This window comes from Phodopus roborovskii, unplaced genomic scaffold (assembly GCF_943737965.1).
Source record: "Phodopus roborovskii unplaced genomic scaffold, PHOROB, whole genome shotgun sequence".
Lineage (NCBI taxonomy): Eukaryota > Metazoa > Chordata > Mammalia > Rodentia > Cricetidae > Phodopus > Phodopus roborovskii.
The window spans coordinates 26,389,371-26,406,282 of NW_026126470.1; the positions used below are offsets into that span (position 1 = coordinate 26,389,371).

The 16,912-nt window shown below is 46.5% G+C and overlaps 1 protein-coding gene across 1 annotated transcript in view; it reads right to left on the bottom strand.

Annotated features, from left to right (window-relative positions):
- Positions 1-16,912, bottom strand: part of Tiam1 (TIAM Rac1 associated GEF 1) — a 119,075-nt gene that overhangs the window by 18,960 nt on the left and 83,203 nt on the right. The window contains exons 14-18 of the mRNA XM_051191808.1: positions 14,627-14,727; positions 5,471-5,650; positions 3,759-3,827; positions 3,372-3,497; positions 1,019-1,127 (exon numbers count right to left, since the gene is read on the bottom strand). Of these exons, the coding sequence (XP_051047765.1) occupies positions 1,019-1,127; positions 3,372-3,497; positions 3,759-3,827; positions 5,471-5,650; positions 14,627-14,727 (585 nt within the window). The remainder of the gene's footprint in view (positions 1-1,018; positions 1,128-3,371; positions 3,498-3,758; positions 3,828-5,470; positions 5,651-14,626; positions 14,728-16,912) is intronic.

The following is a 16,912-nucleotide window of genomic DNA, read 5'->3' on the forward strand; positions in this document are numbered from 1 at the left end:
TCTGTCTCCTCTAACTATTGTCAACCACCATCACTCCTTCGTGCTTCCTGATTTTTCTCTTGGAGGCACTGGGCTTGAACTTAAGGCTTTCTGCACGCAAGGTGAGCACTCTATACCACTGTGCTATGTCCTCTGCTGTGCACACAGGTCTCATCTGTTTAGTTCCATTATCCATCCTCTTCCGAGCCCCAACCCCTGTTGTCCTCGGCCTCAGCTAATTTCCATACCTCTCTTACTTCTGGGAGACCAACGTTTACACACGGAGGACCACCATACACTGAACTGTGGAGGCTGCAGAAAGTTTCTGGAGACTTACATAATGTTTATTTTCTCAACCATCCCCCAGGGAAGAATCTGGGCTAGGGGCTGCTCAATGGTAGAGTTTATCTTACACACATTAGACCCTAAGTTGGATTCTTAGAAGAAGGAAGGGGGAGATGTGGGAGGAGAAAGGGGAGGAGGTGGAGAAGCGGGGGGGGGGGGGGGGTGAGAAGGGAGGGAGAGGGCAATTAGAAGACAGGGCTTTCCCAGCATGAGAACTACATTCCGGTCTGCGCAGAGATAACTGCAGTGAGAATTTTCATGAATAAGTGAAATAACTTCAGAAGTAGTACCGACAGCTGCTACCACGCCACTGGAAAGATGACCCTCGGGAACAGAGAATGCATGATGCACAGTGAATTATAACAGGCATTAAGGAAAAGGAGGACCAGCTGGGCAGTGCTGGCAGACGCCTTTAATCCCAGCACTTGGGAGGCAGAGGCAGGAGGATCTCTGCCTGGTCTACAGAGTGAATTCTGGGACAGTCAGGGCTGCACAGAAAAACCATGTCTCATAAAAGAGAGAGGGGGTTGGTTTTTTACATTATTGCAAGAAGATGCCAGCCCAAAATGGCTGAGTCAAAATTTTCATCGCAAGAAAACTGATAAATGATGAATTTAAGACAGTGACCACTTTATCCACACAAATGTGACTTGGCAACCAACACACCCGTCTAAACCACCCAGGCCGGCCTTACCTTTCACCAGGACCTTGGGGACTTTCGTGTGGCTGGCACAGAAGGCACTGTAAAGCTTGAAGCGGTCCGCGTAGTACAGGAAGGAGCCCCCCAGAGAGAACAGCACTTTCTAGATTAAAGAGAAAACATACGATGGGCTCCATTCCCCTCCCAGCAGACCCAGCAGAGACCTGAGCGGCAGAGACAGAGCAGGGAAATCACACTGTGTCCCTCTCTGCACCACCCAGAATCTCCAGGCCTGTCAAAGCCTTTCTCTGTGCACCAAGGAGCTAAACTGGTTGTAGGAAAAATACTTTGGTTTAAAATGAATTCTATAGATGTCGAGTTTTTTTTTTTTTTTTTTTTATTTTTTTTTTCCAGTATTTATGTGGGACCTAACTGAGATGTTTGAATGCTGATGAGAAAATAAAAGATTTTTGGGAAAGAAACACCCTGAGCTCACTCATGAGTTCCTTCTTGGCAGGGACAAACCAGACAAATGCAGGGAAGGCTTACACCAAAGTGGAGAAGGCAGGACCCTGGCTACCACCTCCCCCTTCTCCAAAGCCCCTCTGTGCTCTGCCAGGGAGTAGATGAGAACCTAAGCAGTTCCAAAGCAAGTGTCACCTTCAAGCATGGACAGCAGCTCCGTCTGTTCTGCATCGACTGGGGCCCCAAGGGGACACAGCAGGACAGACCTCACAGCAGGACAGACCTTCTTGTTAGGACGGGGAGACACCTGGTGTGGGATGCTTTTTATCCCACGCATTTTATGAGAACGAACAAGGGAGCAAGCCTCAGAAAAACATCTTCCAGAAAGTTCACATGGGTCTGGCCTTGCTTAGAGACAGGCTTAGAATTACAACACAGGAGACGAGGTGACTCAGCAGTTAAAACTTGGGAGCTCTGTCCCTGGAACCCATGTAAGGTGGCAGGCTAGAACTGACTCCACCATAGCACGTGCACACATCATCATCATCATCACCATAATAGTAATAATGATGATGATGATGATGATGATGATAATTTTTACAAAGTAATTAAAGTTAGGCTCCAAACAAGGGCTTAACACCTTAGATGTAAATGATAACCTGAGTTTCCAACTACACAGTTTATCTGACATAATTCGGAGATAGTCTATTAATGGAGAAAATGTCTACTTTAGACCATACTTAATTGGCATTCACAGTAATCAGAGACCTAAAAACTCTTCCTCATTCATGTTCAACCCTTCCTATACTTCTCAAGTGCCATGGCTGTAGGACTACATATATACAACATACAACATGGCTATTCAAGTCATGATCACAAACTACACAGGAAAATCTGGGGAGAAAAAAAAAAAAAAACACTTCTTTGCATACAGTAACAGTTACGAAGTGTTTCACCATACAGCAACAGATAAAGCAGGACCTCCATGTGAGCTGCACAGGATGGGAGGGATTCCCATACTGTGACTGCGGCTGCCCAATGCTGCTCACCTGAAAATTCCCCAGAGGAAGTTCCATCAGCCTGATGTGAACAAACCTATAATGTCGGGATGCCTGTGGTTGGGAGGCAGTGACAGGCAGGAGAGGGAAATCACAGGGGTAGGCAGGAACTGGCTTTCAGAGATGATTATGTCATTGTCCTGACTGTAGTGATGGTTTCACAGTAGGTGTGTGTGTGTGTGTGTGTGTGTGTGTGTGTGTGTGTGTGTGTATGCGCGCATGCGCACTCATACGCACATACATTATCAGAGCCTGTACTTTAAATAAGCAAAATGCTGTGTCAACCATACCATAGCTGGTCTTACTTTTAAAAGCACGGGGTGACATGTAAGCCAACACACACATCAGTGAGTTTTGTTGATATGAAATATGGAACGGGAAACTCCTTCCAAGGAATACCACCCAGGTGAGAGGAAATGAGTGGAGGGTGAGTAACCCTTACTCAGACAGGAGTCACACGTGTTCTTGAGGACCACAAGGATGCTGTCCATCTGGGCAGCAATCAGCATTTCTATCAAGCAAAGTTCCCCAGAACAGGATAAACTGATTTTTACTGACACAGCAGAGGACTAATTGAATTTGTTACTAGTTAATGTATTTAACTTGCTATTGGCTAATGTAACCTGAAGGTCCATGCAGCTTCCAAAGGAGACATTTAATGGAATCAATAGCGTCTGACAAGAAAGATGAAGTGGCCTCTCTCCACCAACTCCCCTGAGGAAGCCCAGCCCCTCCACCCAGGAGTCCTGCCAAGCCCTCAGTACTGTGAGCTCTACAGCCTCCCAAAGAACAAGACACCTGCAGCATGGCATGGCATAGGGGTTCATCCTGACCCAGCAGTGACATGGAGTGGCAGCTTTCAGTGGCTTGAGTGTGAGGCTTACCTTGAATTGTTCAACTTTCTCAAGCTTTTCCAAATCAGGGACCAGTCTTACTCCATCTTCTAGAGTTTTAAGGAATTCGACTTGAAACTCGACCATTTCGGTTAAATTTCCAAAGAGTACATCAAGCTAAAGAAATGAAAGAGAATTTAACGTACCCCATATTACATGAAGGATCAAAAACATTGTTTGGACCTGGCTGTATGATTTCTGAGTCTGCTATTACAGAATAGGGCTGTCCCTCACGCTCCAACTTCACAGGCTTTATGTGACCTGCTATGACCAAATGGATTCCAGATGCACCCAGTGTTATGGGTGTCACTGTCCCATTCTTCAACATAAAGTCAATTAGCAGCGCACCCCACACAGTATCAAGACAGCCAACCATACCTCATCCTGGGTGAGAAAGATCTCCTTCTGAAGGGGCTTCAGGTACCTCTCCATGAGGCAGTTCAAGTCCTACAAACCAGAAGGACACTTCATCAGTATACCCAAGTCTACAAGTGTCTATGGGCTGAAAACACAAACTGTGCTGAGCGCTAAGGAGCCAGTGATGTAAGTCCACTAAGACAAGAACAGGCGGCCCACGGGCACAGCTGAAACGGATTCTTTAACTCACGGTATACTCTGCGAGCAGGCTAAAGAGCTCCATACAGGAATGAGCATGACTGTGTCCCAATAAAACTTTATTTTCTAAAACAGGCAGCAGGTTAGATATGGCCTGTGGGTCACAATATGCTAGACTCAAAATATTTAGACTGATTTAGACTAAAATGTAAGTAAGTGGTTAAAAGCTGATTGCTGCTCCTTGGAGGCGTAGGCTGAGATTCTAGTATGTGGGAGTCTGAAGCAGAGAATCTTGAACTCAGGCCAGCCTGGGCTCCAGAGTGAGACCTTGTCTTAAACAAACAAACAACTAGATTCTCATTGCTGTCAATTGGGGTGGGAACAGGACAATTAATAACACCCAGGAGACAGATGCGACACTTCTACCTAGACTCTCATTCAGTTATGAAAAGACTTCTATCAGTCCATTTTCATGAGTGCTCAAAAGCTTTATTTATGACTGGTTACACAGTTTTCTTATTAAAGCTCATCTAGTAGGATCCTACATTTTAAAAGGCACTTAATTTAGTGTGTGTGTGCGCGCGCGTGCGTGCATGCATGTGTGTGCTTGTGTGTGTGTGTGTGTGTGTGTGTGTGTGGGCGCGCGCGCGTGTGTGTGTGTGTGACATGTACAAATACCATGCCTGGAGAAGCCAGAGAAAGATGTCAGGTGTTTGGCTCAATCACCTTCCACCGTATTTCCTTGAGAGAGAATCTCTTACTGAACCCGGGGCCCGCCAAGCTTTGGGCTAGGCAGGCCAGCAAACTCCTGGGATCTGCCTTCCTCTGCCCCCAGGAGATGCAGTTATAGGGCCATGCAGTCAGTGTGGGAACTGAGATTTGAACTCAGGTCCTCGTGCTTGCACAGCAAGTACTCGTATCCACTGAGCCATCTCACCAGGCCCTCTACTCAGATTTAGTAATAGCTTATGGTAGTTTTAGAAAAGCTGGGAAGATGATTTAATGTTCACCACCAATTACATAAATATATACAATAATTAAGAATTTATATTTATCAATGTTATTTAATATACTAGTTCCATTAAAAAAAAAAAAAATCAAGATCTTGACATTTGTGCTTTGACCTTGGTGTTGGTTAAACCTCAGGAAGTGTAGTGGTGGTTTGAAAGGAAAAGGCCCCCAAAGGGAGTGACACTATTAGGAGGTGTGGCTTTGTTGGAGGAAGTGTGTCACTGTGGAGGCGGGCTTTGAGGTCTCCTTTGCTCAAGCTTCCCTCAGTGTGACAGTCTACTTCCTGTTGCATGTAACATACAGAATGCTTAGCACCTTCTCTAGCACCATGTCTGCGTGCACGCTGCCATGTCCCACCATGAGGATAATGGACTGAACCTCTGAAACATAAGCCAGCCTCATTTAAATGCTTTCCTTTATAAGCGTTACCATGGTCACGGTGTCCCTACGCCTACGTAGCAACAGACTCACTCCGACGGTGAGAGAAGGTGGGTAAGGCCCTGAGGCAGGGGAGGCAGACGTACTTTCACATAGGTGCGCTCAGTCTCCAGCAGCTCACAGATCACTTTGCGCAGTTTATCGGCATCCGACAGTTGTCGTGTGGTTGCCAGCTGAGGGCCTGTGGCGTCCTGAGGAGATGGGCTCGAGTCAGAGGTGTTCATGTCGTGCAGACTCCGGCAAAACGCGGCAACCTGTTCTGTGCTCTGTGGGGCACGGGTGATAAGGCAAAGCAGATGGAATCACCTCTTAGCCGGGGCCTTGGAGGCATCCAGCTCACCTCAAGGCATTCTCCAACTTAATGAATTGTCACATTGGACTGCTCTGTGTTTCCCAAAATGTTCCACACTTAGGATCCTTGAGTGCCGACAACCATAATAATGAGAGTATGTGAGTGCTCACCGCCCACCAGGCACACCAGTCTGGGGTATTTAATACTCACAGGGTGTGAGAGTCTGGGGTATTTAATACTCACAGGGTGTGAGAAGGGCTATTACAAGTCCCACTGAGCAGTTGAAACAAAGGAGTCCCAGAGAGGGTAATAACTCATCCAGGTCACACAACTAGGAAGAGGCAGTGGCAGATGCAGAATTTAACCACCCAAGCACATTTCAGAGCCTGCACTTCTGGGGAGTGCTGGGGGGGGGGGGTTGGAATGAGACACCACTAGGAAGGAAACCCGGATCTCAGATACACCTAAGTGCTCTTGTGTCATCCCGAGCCCCAAACCAATGTTTTGAGCCATTCTGTATGACAATGAGAAGCTAGGGGTTGATAACATATCACACAAAGACCAATACTCAGTCACCAGATGCTGTTGTGTGCACTCTCTACTTACTTAGCATGCCGGAAGACAATGTCTGTGTGTGATCATTAAAAACTTTCACATTTAGACGGCTGACTGGACCTTTGGTAAGTTCTGTTTCCAGCTCCTCTGCTCCCCTTTGGCACAACGTGGCTGACCCTGAAGCGAGGCCACCTTGGACCTTAGCCCCAGGAGGACATGACTGAGGGGAAGGCTTCAATGATTGCCCAAGATGTCCTCACCCAACAAGTTTGGGAATCTACAGTCCCACCCTATGGAGTGATGATGTCTGAAGGCTGCGGTAACCCCGTGGGCTCAGGGGCTCACCTCATCCAGTGAAGCCCATGATCCCCTAATCATCCCAATCCCACAGCTCGGACCCTTCAAGTCAGGGTCTACACTGGCAAGAAAAGGTACTAGCATTTGGCTTGGGGTTGTCTGTAAAGACAAGGCCTCGATATATATATACACACATATACATACATACATACATACATACATACATACATACATACATGTATACATACATACATGTGTCTCTGGCTGTCCTGTAATTCACTATATAAACCAAGCTGGCCTTGAACTCACAGACATCCAAACTTGTCTGTTCCCTGACTGCAGAAGTTAAAGGTCTCATGGAACTGTTGGCTGCAGGCAACCTGGCTTGTCTGTCTATTGCAGGTCAGTAATGTTGGGTGGGCACCTTCTACCTTCTAGTCCTCCAGGCCTTCTACTGTCTGTTCAATCCCAAACACAAAAGCGCCCTTCTCCAGGAAATGATGGCGTTAATGAAGAATGACTTATCATCTAGGATAAACATTTTTTTCCTCAAACAACAGATAGTCCACAGAGCTTCGTGTCACAGCTGTGATAAGGCAGGAAAGTAGGACCTAGTATATTTCTTGGGCCGGGATTTAAATACAGTGAAGGGTGGTTTGCATATGCAAAAGAGCACACAGACAGAGTTTCTCAGACCCCACCACACACACACACACACACACACACACACACACACACACACACACACACAGAGATGCATTAGGGGCAGCATAAGGCAGGAAAGCCCAGAACCTGGACTGCGATTCACATGGCTATCATTCTAATTTTCTTACAATTGCCATGGCTTATTTACCGCCACTGCTAACTCCAGTACTTGCCAGAAAGAGCATGTCATCTATCATAGGTACTTTTTAGGATCCTCCAGGAAACTGTGTGTTTCAGGCATGTAATGTCCCTACTGAAATTCTTCACTTAGGTGATGGGAAACTCACCCACATGGGCTACACTGTGGCTCTGTGGGTTTTCCCTCACTAAGATTGTTAGAAAAAGGAGAAAACGCCTGTTTACATCAAAGCCTGTCTGTGCAGAAACAAAGGACTCCGGTATGTGCCCACACACTGGCTTGGGGTCCCCTTGATAGAGTCAAATTGGGATTTGTCATAACAATAGAAGCAAGGAAACAAATATATCTATCTTAACAAATTGTATGTGCCTCCTTCCTTCTAATGATCTAATGATAATTAAGACGGGTAATGTTTTCTAATGCGGTTATGACAGGGTTGGGGGGAGATAAAATGCCCTTCTGGGGAAAACCTCACAGGCAGAGGCTATCAGAGTTGACGACCGGTGCCCTGACCCCACCCTATCACACACTCCCCTGGGCTGCTCTGATTTGCTGCCTGGTCAAGAAACCTAACAAACAAACAAACACACACACACAGGCCTGGCACCTTTGCTTCCGGAACAATTCCAGCCACAGCTAGCTGACCTTCACACACAACTCCCACAACAAACACAGCCTTCACCGAATTCCAATTATGGCAGGATACCCTTTCTTGTACGTTTGTCATTGAGACGACTGCCCGTGGGACCTTATATATTATTCCAAGCAGATCCCTCAACTGTCCAAAAGCCAAGCCTTCTAAGAGGTCCTGACACAAGAGAGGCAGGCATTCCAAAAGTCATGACCCACCTGGAGGTGTCACGCGTTTTGGTTAAATGCAGAAGGTATGGAATGGGGTCTCTGGGCTCTTGGTTCCTCTGTGATATCATGAAAACCTAACTATTTCCATGGCTGTGAACAGGGGAGCCGCCTTGGTCTCTGTGAAGCGGCACTGTAGCTAGGGAGGACCCACTCTGGTTCTCCATGCCTCCCCTGAGGAGCCTATGTGTTCTCCTTTCTTCTGTTAGAACCCCAAATCTATCCTAAACGTATGTATGCATGTATGTGTATATATACAACACACATAAACAACATATATGTGTATGTTATACACAGACGCACGCACACTCATGGTAACTACAGGAAGTGTGGCAATCCGACTTTATCTTTGGGGTTGCTTCCTGAGGTTTCAGTTATCAGAAAACGCTAAGATTTTGTTTTGACTCTTTCAGGGGAAACCCTGTTTACAAGGCCTTTATTAAAGTACTTTATATTTTATGTTCTTACATTGTTGTGGGTTTTATGTACAACTGCTCTGTTTATTGGTCGTTATTAATCTCTTGCTGTGCCCAATTTAACATTAAATTTTATCAAGGACATGTATGCATGAGAAAAAAAATGCAGTAGACATAGGAATTGGTAGTGACCACCACTGAGGGTGTCAGGGTGTATCCCACAGATAAAGGGGACTGTAAAACGTGCCCGTCTGGAGAAAAACTCACAGGCAGACAGTCCCAGCTGACAACCAGTGCCCTGTTCCCTTAGCTTCTTGGAAAATATCTAAACGCTCTATGGGGCTCCCTTGGAGAACCCACCCGCAACCACCCCTCCTCATTAGACCCACCCCTAATATTAGCTGAAGCTGAATAGAATCCTTCACAACACTCTGCTCTCCAACTCAAGGAACACACTTTGGGGTACATCCACCGCCATTGGCTCTAGCAGCTGCCCCCCCCCAACCAATACATGTTACTTGAAAAAGAATATGTATTTGGAGATGATTTAAAAGCTGCTACAAAGTTTGTTTGAGAGTTTTGTTTGATTAAAATATTACCTCTAACATATCCTTCGAAGGAAATCTGAAATGCAGGGCCCCCTTGGAATGTCTCTAAGCTACTGAATCCACATATTGTTGCCCAGTTAAATCTCCAGCTCCCTCGACTGCCTGCCAGTGTGATTAAACTCCTAATTAGGTCAAAGTCAGCCTGGACCCTGTCCGTGGTACCTGTAAAGAACTGGGCACTCCAATGGCTGGCTGTCAGGTGGCTGTGGGTAACTCTCACACACACACACACACACACACACACACACACACACACACACACACACACACATGCCTCAGCCAGGCAGCCTGGGTGGGAGGTTCCCAACAAACTCCTACATGAAGGCAGCGCTGGCTCTGGGGCCAGAGCCAGACAGCCCAGGTACTTGCAGCAGGGGACAATGGTGTCTCTCCACCATCAGTAGAAAGAAGCGAAGGAGCAGCACGTGTAGGTACTGGGGCCTTTAAAACTGCGGAAGGGGGGGAGAGATGCCCCAAGTGAGACTCAGCCAATATACAGAGGAGGCCAGACAACCAAGGAGGGGTCAGGCCACTTTACCAAGGTCAGCATGGGGCTGGGTGCTTGTGACCTCCTCTCCCTCCCTGTGCAAGATGAAAAGAAAGGACAAAGGGGGTGGGCAGGCTCTTAAGGACACACTAGCAACTGGAGCGACCCAGCTGTTCAAGCCTTCCTGTTATGCAACCACCAAAGGCAGTGTCTGCCTCCAGATGAGCGACTTCCAAAACTATCCTTTGACCGACTTAACACTTCCTACGGATTTAAAAGGAGCAGAAGTGGCCTCAAATCTTACAGCCTTTATTTAAACTTTTTTTTGGGGGGGGGGGGAATGGTGGAGCAAAAACAAAAAAAAAAAAAAAACCACCAGTTTCAGAGGGCATTACAGTCATTCATAGTTCCTACAAATTTTTACCAGCTTTTGGGTCTCTTCTAACACATTTCAAACAACAAACACCAGGCACAGACAACAGACCCACATCTTAGGGCCAGTATGGAAAGGCTTAGTTTGATTTTGTTCAACTGTTTCTTGACATGAGCTCACCAGTGCATTTCCTTTTTAGAGCCTTAGCATTTACTACGGGAGCTGAAGCGCTGAAGTAGGTCAGCTAATGCTATGCTGTTAATTTACCAACCCTCCTTCACCTACTGCAAGTCAGCAGAAAGAAATAAGGCCCAAGGCAGCAAAACCCTGCCAGCTGTTTCCCGGTCCCTAGCCAGAGGTGGGGTGGGAGGGGAACATAAAATGCACTCAAAATCTCAGCAGTCAAAAGAAAAGGAGGCAAACACCAGTGGTAGTTTTAAAAGATCAAAATAAATAAGTAAATAAAATGTAAGTAAAAAGCCAAAGCTCTCTACCACTTAAATCTGAAACACCAATTCAACTGCATGCTAACTACTGACCCCATCCGCCCAAAACTGCCCCGACTTATGTATGTTCTTTGTCAGCAAGGGTCTGGAAGGAGAGGGGATGAAATGAGGACATGTGGGACAAGCATAAGCATCATCAGTTGAGCACAGGAGCCAGTCTCCCCCAAAGTGGACAGAAAACAGCAAAGCGCTCACCAGGTGAAGCGTGCGGTAGAGAGAGCCACCAGCCCTGTCATTCTCCATCCTGGGTTTGCGCTTGATTTTCCACAGCGCAGACATCCTCAGGGAAATGGTCTCATGGCATTTCCTCCCAGCACTTCATGTGGTCAGCAAGGAGACCGGAGTTTCTTAAAATTCTCAGAAAGCCCCGGCCGCCTTCCCCGCATGCACAGAGCATTCTCTCGCCGGGATATCCCATGCTGGCTCTCCAGTACAGACCTGTGTCCACATCTCAACGCAGAGCTGACAGCGTGGCCGCAACCCCCAGAGAGGCACCTGCTTCCCCACCTGCGCTCCGGGCGGCTGTCAAAGGCTCTGCCTTGGGGAAGAACTCATGCTTCGATTTTTACCTGGCTCAACAATAAAAGTCCCAGAAAGAGAGCGCCAAAGCAAGCAAGAGAAGAAAGCAGAGTGCCTCCCCAGGCTGCGGGTGGCCCTGCCCTGCAGCCGGCAGCGGGACCAGCTGATTGGCCAGCATCTCAAACGGCACAGGAGTATTAAAGTCCCAGCTAGGACAACTTCACAGCTCCCCTCACGGTGTCAAAGGAACCCCCACCACGCAAACCCGCTCTTTCAACTGTGTGCCCTGCCACACTCTACACTAACGCTTCACCACAGAAAAACAGACGCAGTTACAGCATGCATGAAATCCCCAAGCAATTACAGCCAGCATTGAAACAAGGGCAGAAGCAGCTATGAATGGAAAGGCACTGGAAATGCCTGGGAAACAAACCGGTGGCCTGGAAAGCAGGCCCCTCTGACCTCGGCTGGCTTGCACTTCATCCCTCAGATAGAGAGTTTTCAGTAAGAAGCTGCAGAGAGAAATAAGCCACGAGGGTGAGGAGACTAGGGTTGTCACCAAGTCTCCTTGGTGCTGAGAAGGGACAGTGGCCTTGTGACAACCTCACCCCCTTCAAGGTGACACTCCTGAATCCTCTCCGGTGAACAACAAGCTCACAATTATCCACGTGCTCAGCTCCAGAAAACCACCCACAACTGACCCTCATATAAAAGAGAATACAAACAACTTCTCTCCATCCAGTTCATTTAGAAGGGAACACACAACACACTCAAAACAACCCACAAGAAACAAAAACCACCACGGGGTTTCCAGCTTCACACTTCCCACCAGAATGAACGCAGCAGGACATGGTGGCGCACACCTTTAATCCCAGCACTTTGGAGGCTGAGACCTCGGACAGATGATCCAGGCCAGTGTGGCCAACATAGCAGCCAGGGCTAATAAAGTGAGATCCTGTCTTTTAAAAGCAAAACAACACAAAAGAAAGAGAAAAAAGAAAACTAATCACTTATTTCATTATTCGGTTGGGGGCAGGCATGTCAGGGTGTGGGGCATGTCATGGTACACGTATGGAGGTCAGAGGGCGATCTACAGGATTCAGACAGCCCCTTCCATCGCAAGGACCCCAGGGACAGACACCAGGTTGTCAAGCTTGACGACATGTTCCTTAACCTGCTGAGCCACTTCACCATCCAGCTTCTATTAATTTATTAGGTTTATTTCTCTACCTGATGAATGTGTGAGTGTGCATGCAGACAAGGCTTAATCGTCCCTTCCAGGCTACAGCAGAACACAACTTAAAAATGAATTTACATACCAACAAGTCCATGCAACCAAAGCGCTTAACCTTAATCAAGAGACACTTTAGGAAGATTAAGCATTAGGAAAATGGTTAAATGGCTCATGGCTGTGTATCTAATTGGCCTCTAGCACCACTAATAAATTAGTTCCCTCTTTCATGAAGCCTGATATTGAATGTCAGAACAAAACAATCTGGCTGCAGGTAATTTAAATGCAGGCATTAGTAACACAGGGCCTGGGGCCAGACTGGGGTTTTATCTTGCTTTCATTAAGACAGAGCTACATGTGTTTCCCAGCAAGTGCCTAACCCAAACCCCAGCCTCCTCTGTAAGAAGAACTGGAGACAGTCTTTTTCAGGAGTGTTGTAAAGATGACTGCATATGAAATGGTACCCTGATATACACCAAAGACAGAATAGGCACAACTTTATTAGTAATATTCAGTGGGACCTGGTCACCTGGTCACCAAGATCTGCCAATACAATTTGAAATTTTTTGGCTTTCAAATCTCTTAAATAAGAAATTTAACCTAACAAGGGCTCCTAAAGAAGCCGGGAGAGATGGCTCCATGGGGAAGAGAACTTGGCTTACTCCGGGGTGTCAATTGCTGTGATAAACACCGTGCAAACCAGCTTGGGGGAGGAAAGGGTCCCTTTGTCTTATACTGAGGGAAGTCCAGCAGGAACTCAAGCCAGGAGCTGAAGCAGAGACCAGGAGGAAGCTGATGACTGGCTCTTCCCATGGCTTCCTCAATCTGCTTCCTTACAACACCCACCCGCCCAGTGAGCTGGGCCTGAACTAGTCACTAATCAAGGCAATACCCAAAGGACACTCTGATGAACGCCCCGCCCCACCCCGCCCCACCCCACCCTGCTTTTGCAGTCTGGTTCCCATTCCCCACGTTTAACAGCGCACAATAACCTGTAATTCAAGCTCCAGGAGATCCAACCCCTTCTTCTGGCTTCCAATATGTGATTTGTTCATGTGAGTAACCAGTAAGTGTCAAGGAAAATAATGGGCAGTGGAGAGATTAACATTATCTGACAAGGTGATTATGGAATAGCCTTAATTGTAACCAAGACAATCATTCAAACCAGAGTCATGTGAGAGAAGACGGGACTGCCCTGATCAGACTGGCATGTGGGCAAGACTCTGGGGCGTTGCCTTGATTATTAATTGATGCAGAAGGGCTCAGTCTACTGTGGGTGGTACCATCCCCTAGGCAGATTGTCCTGGACTGTATAAGGAAGTTAGTTAAGCCAAGCATGGTGGTATAAGCTTTCATCCTAGCACTCAGAGGTAGAGCCAAGGGATTTCTGTAAGTTTAGGGACAGCCAGATCTACACAGTAAAACAGACACTGTTTCTAAAAACGGGGAGGGGGGGGAGCAAACCAGCAAACTAAACTTTATCCTGGAGTAAGCCAGCAAACAGGCTTCTTCCATGGTTTCTGCTTAGGGTCCCTGCTTAGGATCAGCTGTGTCCTGAAGTTTAAGATGAAATAAACCTTTCCCCTCCCTGAAGCTGACAATGGTCTGAGTGTTGTAATCACAGGAACAGAAATGTAACTAATACTGTGATGCAGTCTGGAAACATGTCTTTTTGGGTTTTTAAACACTGCTGTTTCAGGAAGTCTGGAACCAATGGAGAATTACAAGGCAACAATTTCATCATTTGACACCAAAGTATCAAAAGAAAAGTTTTGTTCACAGTATTCAACTGAAGAGCAGTATAACTGTCTTAATAGGGAAAAGTTTCCTCTCCCTTTCATGTAAAATAAAGTGCACCTCGAACAAGAGCCGAGAGCAGACTGTTCAAAGGCAGCTCGTTACAGAGCCCCTAAGTAGGAAGAAGGCATTGCTGACTCAATTACGCTCATTCGAGATGACGCTTCATCCTCCACAAATGAAGATGGAGGCGGGAAATGGGATGAAATTATAGCACCAACAGGGAACTCCAGCCATGGCAGAAATTAAAGAAAGAAACACTCAATTCATTACAAGTGATTTCTGCCCCTCCCCCCCACCAATATGGGTTTGTTACCAAGGCTGTAACTATTTAGTAACATCTCAGAAGCAAAAACCCACTTCATCCCAGGGAGAGGAGGCCTAAGCACACAGAGCTGCAGAGGTGGCGTGTCAGCTGCGATCCCGCAGGACCCGAATGTGAAAATGAAAATCTCTCACCTTGCTGCTGTGGTCTGTGTCATCAGAGGACTCCAGGTCCCGTCCTTCACCCTCCTCTGGAGTTAGCTCACTGCTGCCTTGCTCACTGCCGAGGCTGTGCCCTGCCGCAGAGAAGCAGAAGAAACGCGGGTCAGCACATACAGTCCTGGCTAAAAGCCACACAGAGTGAAGTAAGTGTGTGTGTGTGTGTGTGTGTGCGCGCGCGCGCACGCGCGCATCTGAATACAAGTATAATCTTGGCTCGATAAATTTTTATTGTCACTACCATGATATTTCATATACATTTGACATACACTTTTATAGTTTGTATGTTGGACAATGTAACGTAATTGTCATGGATTAAATGTTTCCCACAATCCTATGTTGAAACAATAACACCCAACACCAACTGGGTGGTATTTGGAGGTGGGGTCTGAGGAGGTCACAAGGGGTGGCATCTACATAACAGGTTAGTGATGGAGGAAGATTCCACACTCACATACACACATGTACTCTTGTGCATACACATACACATACCCATGCACACATGTAGACATTCATGCACACAAGAGACACACACACACACACACACACACACACACACACACGGGGGGGGGCGAGGCGACAATAACAATCACATCTGAATTCCTGGGGACTGGTTAAACAGATTCCTGTTCAACAGACATGAACTAGGTAGGGCCTGACATCCCCCTTTCCACCTGCGCTGCGTGTCCCAGGCCAACACTCAGGTCCACTGCCCACAACCTGGGGTAGAAGGATTTTTGCAGAGCAACCCCTTCCCAAGTAGAATCTGAACATGCAGGGACCTGGGGGCCACTGCCACTCCTATCTGAGGACACACAACCCTGAAGCCAACTCCCTGAGTTGGACAACTTGGAGAGAAAGGAGAAGGGGGCAAAGGAGGTCTCCCCTGGACTATAATCACAAGGCTGCCCTTGGGGGTAGCAAGGGTTCAAATGTACACAACGCGCTTCATCTGAGAAATGGTGGGGAATCCTCCTGTCCTACTGCTGTGAAGAGACACCGTAACCAAGGCAACTTACAAAAGAAAACAGTTAACTAAGCTCGCTGATAGTTTTATAGTTAGTCCAGACCACCATGACAGGAAAGCGTGGTGGCAACCTACCAACCGGAAACCAAGCATTAAAACATCTGAGCCCCTGGGGCCCATTCTCATTGAAGCCACCACACCACCTCACACGGTCTCTCTGCATTTCCAGCTGCACAGTATGTGCAGGGGTGAGACGTGGTCAAGCAGGAAGCCATAACCCAGCATTACAAAACACGAGGCGGCTGGAGATGTACTTCAAGCTAGCAAGCAGCAGCAGAACAGGTAATTCCCTGTAAAGGCAGAAGAAGGAACACAGGAAATCCAGCGACCCCATACAAAATGCCAAATAAAAACAAGGCTGAAATTATTTTTCACAACAAAAAAGTGCTTTCAAAAAAGACTATACAAATTAATAGAATTTCTAAAATAATAATAACAGCTGTAGTCACAGAAATTAAACAGTTGATGAATAAAAAAATAAATCAAAGTTTTGTTAAGTTTTGTTTTCCTTTTTTTTTTTTTTTTGTTTCTTCTTCTTTTTTTTTTTTTTTTTTTTAGAGAGGATTGGTAAATCCATCTGAAAGCAGTGCCTTATTCTAGCAAGTACACCTTCATAGGAACTGTGATTTCAGTGAATGACCACTCAAAAGTTTAGGTATGGGTATGGCGTGATGGCTCAGCACAGGCTGCTCTTTCTGAGGAACCAGGTTCAATTCCCAGCACCCACATGGTGGCTCACAAGCATATGTAAGGACAGTCCCGGGACAATGCACACATGTGGTGAATAGCTATATACTCAGGCAAAACACCCACAAACACAAAACAATAAAGCCAACACACACACACACACACACACAAAGTTTTAGGGTACAGAGCTCAGTAGTAAAATTTTCATCCAGAAACTGGTGAAGCCCCAAATTCAGCCCCTGGAACCCCACAAATAAACAACAAAAGACTATCCCAGAAAGAGAATACAATAAGAACTCTTAGAAACAGAATGAGAGCATATAACCCACTAAAAAAAAAATTCTCTAAAATACGTATTTCAGGGGGAAAACTGTTAAACACATAACCCTAAAAAAAAATCTGGTGTACAAACTAAAATGATACAATGCTGACATTCATACAGATTAGGCTTAAAATATAAGACAACCCCCATCTCCTCTCCCAGAAAGACATTCTGTTGTTAACAAAACGGAAAAAAAAAAAAAAAAAAAAAAAAAACTGTTTGGAAG